The 12,083-nt window shown below is 34.6% G+C and overlaps 1 protein-coding gene across 2 annotated transcripts in view; it reads right to left on the bottom strand.

Annotated features, from left to right (window-relative positions):
* TMEM232 (transmembrane protein 232) overlaps nucleotides 1-12,083 on the bottom strand; it is a 57,306-nt gene that overhangs the window by 10,670 nt on the left and 34,553 nt on the right. For both annotated transcript variants that reach the window (XM_045087145.1, XM_045087146.1), the window contains exons 7-9: nucleotides 9,831-9,930; nucleotides 6,219-6,385; nucleotides 2,066-2,220 (exon numbers count right to left, since the gene is read on the bottom strand). In XM_045087145.1, coding sequence (XP_044943080.1) covers nucleotides 2,066-2,220; nucleotides 6,219-6,385; nucleotides 9,831-9,930 — 422 coding nt within the window. The remainder of the gene's footprint in view (nucleotides 1-2,065; nucleotides 2,221-6,218; nucleotides 6,386-9,830; nucleotides 9,931-12,083) is intronic.

Below are 12,083 nucleotides of genomic sequence, written 5' to 3'. Positions count from 1 at the left end.
TTAAAGCCTCTGCCTTGGGCTTAGGCCATGGTCTCAGGGTCCTGGGACTGAGCCTGGCATCCGGCTCTCTGCTCCACAGGGAGCCTGCTTCCTCCTTTCTCTCTCTGTCTGCTTCTCTGACTACTTGTGATCTCTGTCAACTAAATAAATAAATAAATATCTTAAAAAAAAAAAAAAAAAAAGATTCCTGAATCAGGCAACACCACATCTATTGAGTAGAGAGTAGTTCCAAGGAGTTGGAAGGATTTTATAGAGGGAGGGTCATTGGGGCAAGAAAGTTGTTAACAAAAAAAAGGGATTATTCTAGGTGAGGCTGCTTTCTAGGGGGAAAAGCAAGGTGTCATCATGCAGATGATCTCATCTTTTAAGCAGGAAGGAGAGGGTCCAAATGGTAGACTCATTGGTGTAGACTGAAAAATTTCTAGCTGACCTTTTTAAAACAAAATTTCTGGGGGAGGTTGAAACTACAAATAGATTATGTATATTATACACTAGTTTGGGAACTTGGGGCAAGTGACATTTGGGGCCTGTGGTTGGTTGGTTGGTTGGTTGGTTGGTTGAACAAGACAATCCATTAACAAACTAAATCAATGTTGATGCGGTACAGTAAAACTGAAATTTGGTTAAAGAAATAATTCCTTGACTTTCAGAATTAGCTAATCTTAATAAGCCACTTTTACTATCTCAGTATTTCTTTAAACTTGCTTATTTGGTAACTCTTAGAGTACTTTGAAAATAAACTTGACAGTCATGTAATATGTATTTTTATATGTTAAAATGCAATTTCCCTTATTTTTAAAATCAAGGTAGAGTCTTTCAAGAGCTAAATTAGTTCTACACTCTTTTGAAAACTAAATTGTATCTATGAATCCCCTACAACTTATTTTCTATGTTAAGAGGGTCTGAAATCTCCATGGCTTTCAGAATAACCAAATTTGCACCAGTGAGAATCTCTAATTTTTGTCATATTTATCAGCTCTCTATTAATATATGCTTATTAGAATTATATTCTATTTGTATTGTAATTTTCCCATTTAAAGATATTACCCTTAGTTTTAAAACTTAAAAGAATCACAATCTTTGTTAGCTACAATACTGAATAAATTTCTCCTATCACAGGACAAGACAGAATAAGTTCTTGATGAAATGTCTTCTGAACTAGGCTATTTCTAAGAAATTAAGCAATCTCTAAGCCATCCTCCAGAAATCTTTACTTGATCTAGAATCCCAAAAACTTCAAATTAAACTAGGAAAACACCTTTCCTTCATAAGGAATTCTCTAGATTCTTAGAATTTTTATATACAAAGGACTTTGGTGTAGTGTGGGCATCCAGAGGCCTAAAAACAGGAACTAATTTTAAGAAAACTATATGACTATTGAATTTGCAACTTGGCTATGGCATGACAGATTTGTTATTACTATTACTATTATTATTATTACTATCATTAGTATTATTATTACCATTAGCATTGGAAGAGGAATTAAGAATTCTGATTATCCTAAAATACTGAACAGGGATATCTCCTCTGATTGCTCTCTTCAGAAATACTCCTTTAAAATTCTTCTCCCTTCCATTGAATGTTATTTCCTCATGGGTAGTAATATAAGACTTCTTTTTCCTTCTCAAATTAATATATGTACAGGAGGAAACTGACATTTATCAGTCAAGATTTATTTTTGTTACACTTTACAAGTAAGGCATAAAGAAACAATCTCAATATATTTCCTCCAAGGACAATAAACTGTACCTCACTGATGTTGTTCAACAACTTTAAAAAATAAGGGATGTTTTAAATGGGGGGAGGTACTTCTTATCAATAACAAATTTCATTTGATAAAGATAAATTAAGCAATACATGCATGCAATCTAGCAAAAAATGAGAGAGAGAGAGAGAGAGAGGACCAATTTATTGATGAAATGAACTAATGCAAAATATATAAATTGCCCATGCATTTGGAACTGAGATTATAAATTATTTTCATAGTCAACTAAGGTGTGATTAACATTTTAGAACAAAGGTTATTTAACATTTAAACACTTTGGATTTATAGAATCCCTCTTACCAGCATTTCTTTTGAAGCTGCACTTTATGAGAGATGAGATGTTCAAGCACCTTATTCAGCTGAGGACTATTCTTCTGAACACATGACCAGGCAGCAACACAGTGCCAGAGCAGGTGGTTAACTTCATATCCTCCCTGATTAAGCTGCAAATGTTCCTGGAAATAAAACATAAAAATATATCTGGAAATGAGCTATTTGACTTGAATAAACATGAAATATTCAAATGAAAATGCATTATTTTCTTAAACTTCATGTTACACTAAACAGAGCAACTTACTTAAGTATATTTTTGTAAATATGTATATAGTGTGAGGGAAGAAAAATAATTTTCCATCTACCCTTCCAGGTTCTTGGCTGAGACCTTTGCACCCCCTGTAATAAAAGACAGATTAACAGGAGAAAATCAAACATAAGTTTAATAACATGTATACCTCCTGTACGCATGGGAGACACCCAGGAATACTTTTCAAAATGGCCCAAGACATTATCTTATATAACTTCTGTAGCTAAAGACAAAAGGGGGGATGCACAGTTATGGATGTTAATAGGAAAAGCCGAGTAAACAAGGGTAAGGTTGTTATGCAGAATTTGTCATTGCCTTCTCCACTGAGAAGAGCTTCTAGAGATTTAGAGTCATCCTTCTCTTAGTACAGAGGGAGACACCCAAAGGAATGGACACCTCTCTTAAAATGTAAATATCTCTTACAAAAAGGTAACTTTTACTCAGTTTTCACAGCTTCTCCTATGTCTGTGATTTCTTAAAAATAATCAGCCCAAAATAATCCTTATGCCAAAGAGTCCTATTTGGGGGCAGCAAATTTTGATTCCCTTTGATTGTTAACCTGAACCTAATGTCTTAATTGCTTTTCACATGAGCCTTGAAGAATGGGATGTATTTTAGCTGTTCAGAGATAGCTTTTTGAGCTTCACCCTTGTTTTCAATCGTCTGGGGGATGGTTGACATTATCATAAAAGAACCTCTCAACACAAATGTGCAACTTAGATAATAGGATATGAATCATAGAATAATGCTTCTAATTTTAAAGAACCTGTGTCTCAATCTAACCCAAACTTAGTAACCATGTACAACTGTAGTGTAGCACAAAATGTCCCATATTTAGATGATTTTGGCTTCCCGAGTACTTAAAGCATTAGAGGATGAGACTGCTAGTCACACTTGAATGTAAACTCTGTGTGTTTCCTAGATTTCAGAAAACTACTTGTAATTTAGGACAGATGCAGCTATTTAGTAAAGGGTCCACCACATTTCAGTTGACCTTAATCCACTATCTCCAAAAAACTATGTTGTTATTTTCATGGGACAATTGTACTCAGCAAATTCAGCTCTGCTAGTGAGCAACATACAGAGTGGAAAACTCAATCCAGTGTTCTGGCTCTGAAAGCCACAGAGCTAATTAAAGTGCACCATTTGTCAAAGTCAATGGAAAACTTGCGTCTGGATCAGCTTTAAAGGATATTAAAAGATGAAATGGGTTCTAGCACCAGGGAAAGGTAATTTCCTATTCTTAAATAGAACCAACACCCATACTGTGTGTATCCTAACATGTTATCCTACAGAATTCTTTATCTTTTCAGCAATTTTATGGCGGCACTTGGAAAACAAATTAAATGCTTGTGCTTTTACTCCAATGCTGATATGTATACTAAAAACAAAGTATTTTGCAGTGGTCAAAATATGCTGTCACGGACCTTTTAGCATTACCGGAGAATGAGGGCTATAGGAATAAATCCTCAAATCCTCCAATGTGGCATGTCAGTAACAAAAAAAGGAGGGGGATGAATACAGATGTATTGTTTGTACTCCCATTTTCCTCTCTGATTCTTCGTGTCTTCTCCCAGTAGGTGAGAGAGATAGGTACTGAATGGGTAAGTACTCAACTGAACTGGAAAGGCTGGCTTAGGCCAAGCTATACTGAAGAAATTGAGCTGAAACTGGGGAACAATGTTCAAACATGTAATCAAGCACTGAATTAGTTATCTGAACCAGAAATTTTAGCTGCACTGTGGCTACACTACCTTTCAAATTCTTTCTATTGTGTGGGAATGAGAGGAGAAAACAGAGAACAATAAATCTGATAGGCTAAAATCTGTTATAATCCCCTCACAGAATCAGAGGTATAGAGCTGAAATAGAATTTAGAAAATATTGAAACTATGCTCTTTGTTCTTCATGGAAAAAGGCACAGACTTAGTGACTTGTCCCACACTAAGCAGAAATTATTTTTTTTTAATTTTTAAAAATTCATTTATTTGAGAGAGAAAGAGCTCAAGACCGAGGGACAGAGTGGGGCCAGGGTGGGCAGAAACAGACAGAAATGGACAAGACAACTCTGTGTCATGGGGCTCTATGACCTAAGCCAAAACCAAGAGGCAACACTTAACTAACTGAGTCACCCAGGCACCCTAAGCAAATACATTCTTCTCATGTGTTGACATTTTGCCCCTTCCAGCTCAGGCGAAGCTGTACAGCAGGAACCTTCCTCTTCCTTGTAGCCTTTGTACAGCAAGAGTGATAAGAACATAGATTTCTTTCTTTTGCTTTTTAGATAGCATCTTCTTTTTTAAAAAATATAATAATTTCAGAGGTAGAATTTAGTGGTTCATCTGCTGCAAACACCACCACTCATTACTTCAAATACCCTCCTTAATGTCCATTACACAATTACCCAATCCCTCTAGCCAGCTCCCCTTCAGCAACCCTAGGTTGTTTCCTATAGTTAAAAGTATCTTATGGTTTGCCTCCCTCTCTGTTTTCACCTTATTTTATTTTCCCATCCCTTCCTCTCCGTTCATCTGTTTTGTTTCTTAACTTCCACATATGAGTGAAATCATATGGTATTTGTCTTTCTCTGACTTATTTCATTTAGCCTAATACCCTCTAGTTCCATCCATGTTGTTGCAAGTGCCAAGATTTCATTATTGCCAAGTAATAGCTTTTTGATGGCTGAGTAATATTCCACTGTAGTTACATAAAATGAACATTAGGGCTCTTTCGATAGTTTGACTACTGTGGACATTGCTGCTTTAAACATTGGGGTGCGTGTGCCCCTCTGAGTTGGTACATTTGTACCCTTTGGATAAATACCTAGAAGTGCAATTGCTGGGTTGTAGAGCAGCTCTATTAAATTTTTTGAGGAAGCTCCATACTGTTTTCCAGAGTGGCTGCCCCAGTTGGCATTCCCACCAACAGTGTAAGAGGATTCCCCTTTCTCCACATCCTCCCCAACATCTGTTGTTCCCTGAGTTGTTAATTTTAGCCATTCTGACCCATACGAGATGGTATCTCATTGCGGTTTTGATTTGCACATCCTTGATGCTAAGTGAGGTTGAGTATTTTTTTCATGTGTCTGTCGGCCATTCGTATGTCTTCTTCGGGAAAGTGTTTGCTGCTCTGCTTTCTTTTGGAGTATATGTGAGAGAAGGAAATACATATGACCCAGAGATTAAAGTTTGTTTTTTGAGATATATCAGCCTATAATGTATGTGAACAATTATATGGCTCACTGTAGATCTATTTGCATAATACCTAGAGTTTATTACATACCAAGGAATTCCATGATTGGGACAGTTTAATGTTGATCACTAATATCCAAATCAGAAATTAAAAAACAATTTTTCACATACTAGGGATTGTTTTATTTCCTCAATTCTGAACCATTTAAAAACACTTCAGTAGACTTTAATGGCATTTTAAATGTTATTACATATGAGTTATGGAAGCATCAAGTATTACAATTGCTGTCATCAATAGCCTGTACTTTATGCACTTTCCTTTTAATACAAATATAGTATCTTAAAATCCTCATTTATAAGTTAATCTAAATTACATTATTATTTCCAATTATACAGCTGAGATGAAATCTATAAGGAAAAAGGTATTATGACATTACTCCACTACTCTATTTAAAGGTATTATGACATTACTCTAGTGGTGTATATTGATGTCTCACTACTAATACTATTAACTGATGTCCAGGAAATGTGCATATGGTTTAGTGTTTGTGCTATTTGAACCTCTTTCCCTACCCCCACCACCAGCTAACCTCATCTTCAACAATGTTACAGTATTGACAAGCACAATTACTTAATCATATCAATATTATCTGACTCATTATTCACTAGGATATACTCACCATATCAGAATCTATGTTCTTATGGCTTTTCTTGTTTTCCACAGGGCTAAAAATTGATCCAGAAAGGAGTTCTCTTTTGTATATAATTTCCATGGTTTTCAGAATGAATTGCACATTTGAAAAGATGTTTGGATACTTGTGATATGAGTCTCCAGAGAAACAAAGTGCTATTGTAAGAAAAATAATTTGGGATAAATATTTCATTAGTATCTCGCATTGTATTTCATTTGTCTTTTAGTTACTAAAATATAATTAAATTCAATTCTTAGATGTTGAAACTGCTATACATTTCCCCATCTAAGATTTATATGCTATGTATGACCCCTGCTGGCATATTAGGAAACTACAAGGTAAATAATACATAAGAGTTAATATAATTCAGAACAGCAATTGCATAATGGTCAAATGTCCAATTAAGTATAGTTACCGCACAACAATGGTTGGAAAACTCCAGGTGAGTTATAACATACTCTATTCATAATAGATACTTAGAAACTGTAATCCTACAAACAAATCATCACTGTTAACCCTACATTCTCCAGTTTTATTCATTTTCAAGATGTTATTGCTGTTGATTATTTTAAAGAATATATTTTAAGTATAGCTACAATTATGTCAACATAACACTAGGTGGTATTTAATAGAATTATCTTTATGTTGTTCTTTTTGTAAACTTTTAGACAATTTTTGAATTTCAATCTATTGACAGTTGAAAAAAATGATAATAACTACTCTTTTACTGGATGGCTACATGGTGAGGAAGCAGATGCTAATGGCCCCAGGTAAAAATCATTATGTTGCTAAGGCTCTACTTAACGGTATTTGATAGAGGGTAAAATCTAGGGATTTTATCCTTATATGAAACCAAGTTATTGGTTTTCTTGGGATAGATCTACAATAACAAGCTAATGTGAGATCTTGAAATTTTATTCAAATTTCTCAAAATTTATTTGCCACTATCATCTGATTATTTGATGAGTCACTACGCTAAATACAGTAAGGAGTTAAAAAGAGGATTATAATATATGAAGAATTCAAAACAAGTGATATGGCAGACATAAATTCTTATTCTGCTACTCTGTAGTCTTGTCTTGGTTTCAAACTGTCAGAATTTGTAGTAGTGTTGCAATTTACTGCTCAGTCTCCAAAACATTTCTACTATTATCTCCTATTCCCTCCTCTATGACTTTTTCCACCAAATATTCCCTTTCTTGTATCTTGAGTCTCTTTATCTCTTATCCTCTTTTGACCTTGTATTTTTTTTATTTAGTCCATTAACCAAAAAAGTTTATTTAAAACTAAAAAAAAAAAAAAAAGGTTTTTTGAAAAGACAAATTGACAACCCTTACTAAAATCAGAAATGAAGAGAGATGGAGCACCTGGGTGGCTCAATGAGTTAAGCGTCTGCCTTCAGCTTGGGTCTTGATCCCAGAGTTTCAGGATCCAGCCCCACATCAGGCTCTCTGCTCAGCTTAGAGCCTGCTTCTCCCTCTGCCCCCGCCCTGTTCATGCTCTCTTCTACTCTCTCTCAAATAAATAAAATCTTTAAAAAAAGAGAGAGAGATGAAGGGACATGTTACATTAGAAATACAAGAGACTACTATGAAAAAATTATATACCAACAAATTAGACAGCCTAGAATAAATATATAAATTATTAGTAACATAAAACTGAAAAGACTGAATCAAGATAAAAAAGAAATATGAACACAGTGATTATTAGTAAGGAGATTGAATCGCTAATCAAAAACCTCCCAACAAACAAAAGTCCCAAACCAGAAAGATTCACTCATGAATTCTACCAAGCATTCAAAGAAAATACCATTCCTTCTCAAACTCTTTCAAAATACAGAAGAGCTCTGAAGGAACTCTTCCAAACTCATTTTACAAGACCAACATTACCATACCAAAATCATACTAGGATGCCGCAAGAAAAGAAAATTATAGGCCAATAACCCTGATGAATATAGATTTTAAAATTCCCAATGAAATATTAGTAAACCAAATCCAGCAAAACATTAAACAGATCATACACCATGATTAAGTGGGATTTATTCCAGAGACACAGGATGATTTAAAATCCTTAAATCAGTCAATGCGATACATCACATTCACAAAATGAAAGCTAAAAATCATATGATCATCTCAATAAATGAAGAAAAAGTGTGTGACAAAAATCAACATCCATTTATAATTAAAAGAACTCTCAACAAAGCAGGTATAGAGGGAATGTAACTCAACATAATAAAGGCTGCATATGACAAATCCACAGCTAATATATATTCAAGGGTGAAAAGCTGAAAGTTTATCCTCCAAGACCAGGAACAAGATAAGGATGCCCATTCTCACCGCTTTTATTCAACATAGTACTAGAAGTCCTAGCCAGACCAATTAGGCAAGAAAAAGAAATAAAAGGCATCCAAATTAGAAACAAAGAAGTGCAACTGCTTTTTTAACTTGCTTATTCATCTAAACTATTGATATATTTCTCTTTCCCTGTATAGCTAAGCTTTCTATAATAGTTCACCGTCTCTGTCTTCTGCCTAAACTTTCCCGGTACTTTGTTTACCTCCAATCTGAATTTTGCTTCCACCTCTCCAATGGGAACCCTCCCAAGGTCAACAGTGATTTTCTGCTTACATAATCCCATCAACTTTCAGACTTCCTAATATTTAAGACTTCTATATCTCTTGATGATATTGATCTTCTTGAACCTCCCCTCTTGAGATTTCTCTGTCATTACTCCCTTTTATTTCCCTTTACTGATGTATGGCACTCCAATTATCTACTAAATGTTTATGTTTCCCAAGCCTTTTCCTAGAATTAATTTCTCTACCCTCAATACCTCCCACCCAAGGCTTATTTCAGCCATCATAACATGGATGACCATCAAATCATCTATATCAATATCTATGAAATAAGTGAATCCCAGTCTTTGCTTATTTCCCTAGTTCCAAATCTGTATTTCCAACTGCTCACTGTATATATATACCTGAGTGACCTTCAAATTTCAACATGTCCAATGATTCTTCAAGATTTTTTCAGTGTAGAGTACCATTATCTTGACTGTATTTGTAAAATTTATATGTATTTGTAAAATCTATATGTAAAATTTTAGATTCCTCTGGAATTCCTCATTTTCCCTTACATAGAGCCTACATTCAATTGATCATCAAATTTAGTGTCTTTTTCCTCCTCGACATTTTTCAAAACTATTCTACTCTATCTCATTCACATTTTAAAAGTTCATAATCTTTAACATCTCCTGCTCAACTAATGTCATAACTAATTGGTGCCCTGCATTCACACTCTTCTTACTCTAGTTTGGCATCTATATTGTCACTAGTATTACCTTACTAAACTTGAAATCTAGAGAGGTAGAAACTATTACAGATGAGGAAACTGAGTCACGAGCAAGGTCATGCACTTAGTTAGGTAGAAAAGTTAAAAGTAAAACCCACACAGTCTAGCCCAGAATCTGTGTTCTGCAATACTGTACTTATTACTTTTCATGAAAAATAAAATACAGCTTATGTTCTTTATAGTGATAGTGTGAGCTACTCAAACCATAACATAAAACATTTATAAGTGTAGAAAATAAAAGATAGTCTACCGTACAAATATGGTTGAAGCCTAAATAAATGTTGCTTAAAACTTCCTAGGTGACCATGCAGGAAATATATAAAAAGTCGTAAGAAGACCAAATAGCCAATCTGTCAAAAGAAAAAGAAAAAGTATTTTTGTGTTGCATCAATAAACGTTTAGAAACTATATGGAAACTAAACCATTTTATTATTACATTTGCTTTTGCTTTTGATGAAACAATTTCAAACTCACTTAAGCTTATGTGCTTTTGAAATAACTTTAAAACATTTATATCAAGGTTGAAATACCGGTCCCAAGAAACTTTTATAAATCACCTCTACATTATATATAATGACCAATACTGAATGCTATTTTGTTCCATGTCCTACAGAACAGTATTTTTCAAATTGCAAGTCATGCCCCTTAAGTGACTCGTGAAATCAATTGAGAGGGGATTTTTAAACAAAAGAAAAGAAAAGAAAATATCGTAGTACACTGCACAGCTCCTTGTTTCGGTATATAGATCAGTATGTATTATGTGTATGCTGGATTGCAATGCAAAAGATATTTCTTTCTATGAGTCTCAGTCAAAACAGTTTTAAAAACATTTCTTTAGATAGTTTTGAGAAATACTGTGCTTGGGATTCCCTTATGGAAAAAAGTCATTGTTAAATAAACACTACTATCTTACCTCTGTGAAGTTTCATGTGTAGCAAGTTTGTTTTACATAGAATACAAAAATGGAATATCTGCAAAAATATATGATGTGCGAAATTTTCACAGAATATGAGAAAAAACCCACAAACGAGAGAAATAAATGGAAATCAAATTCCTAAATTGTTAAATCAGAAGATTACGGGAAAAAAACAAATAAAACAATATCACTATCAAGATACATGTAGTCCAAATCCTCCTAACAATGATGCAGGGTACTAACTGTCAGATCCACATGTAAAAAGTAATAATAATAAAGTAAAAAAGATGATTCTACAAGTCTCAGTGATTCAACCAAGACAATTTTTTTATAGATTTTATTCATTTATTTGACAGACAGAGATCACAAGTAGGCAGAGAGGCAGACAGAGAGAGAGAGGGGGAAGCAGGCTCCCCGCTGAGCAGGGGGCCCAATGTGAGGCTCGATCCCAGGACCCTGAGATCATGACCTGAGCCGAAGGCAGCAGCTTAACCCACTGAGCCACCCAAGTGCCCCCAACCAAGACAATTTAACAAATAAGTGGCATGACTGAACTTTGAGCCCAAGACTGTGCTGCACCAAAAGTCATGAACTTTCTATTATAGCAGAGATTTCCAAGTATTTTTATCACAAAATTCTATTGGTAAAATAAATTCTGAGAATACACCATCAATATTTATAAATGTATCTATATATTATAAATATCTACCATTTATAGATTTAAATAAAAAGAAAACATTTATAAAGCATATCCAAGGGATCTCTTCATACAGACCACTTTGAGAAAGTACTATGCTTCTCTAAGAGATTGAAGTTAGATGGGAAGTGGAAATTGTCATTTTAAAGAATACTGCAGGGACGCCTGGGTGGCTCAGTGGGTTAAGCCGCTGCCTTCCGCTCAGGTCATGATCTCAGGGTCCTGGGATCGAGTCCCACATCGGGCTCTCTGCTCAGCAGGGAGCCTGCTTCCCTTCCTCTCTCTCTGCCTGCCTCTCTGCCTACTTGTGATCTCTCGCTGTCAAATAAATAAATAAAATCTTTTAAAAAAAAAAAGAATACTGCAGTATTCTAAGTGTGAATATTAAAATAAAAATACCCCTTGTTATAGACAATGGATGAAAATTAATCAAAGGGGAAATAATTTGCAAGGATTAGAGATGGATGTTGAAAGGAAAATTCGTGTTCAAGAATTTCACATCATACAAAATAGAAAAATACACGAAAAACAGATCAGTTTGCATGATCACTGTATTATACCCCAATTCGGTCGTAAGTTTCACCTGATCCTCGTTAAAACTATGCTTGGAAAAATGGTTTTATAAGCTTTCATCTATAATATTCTGAAAGCCTAAATTTTATTTTAAAATCTGCCTTTCTATATCTCTAAAATATTCTGGTTCCCTCTGTGCATATTTCCTCAAGTCTCATTTGTGTACGTATTCTTTCTGTAGCTTGACAGCTTGAACTTTGCCTCTTAAACTGGATCTCTTCCTCTTTCTTCACTCTCCCATCTTTCCTTCCTTTATTCCTTACTACCCTTCTTTCCTTCTCTTTCTATGACTACTTCTCTTAATTTTTCAGACTCTA

Source organism: Mustela putorius, unplaced genomic scaffold (genome assembly GCF_011764305.1).
Source record: "Mustela putorius furo isolate JIRA1106 unplaced genomic scaffold, ASM1176430v1.1 tig00001059_pilon_pilon_pilon, whole genome shotgun sequence".
Taxonomy (NCBI): domain Eukaryota; kingdom Metazoa; phylum Chordata; class Mammalia; order Carnivora; family Mustelidae; genus Mustela; species Mustela putorius.
Note: the sequence above shows the minus strand (reverse complement) of the source record. Positions and strands in the feature narration are given on the sequence as shown.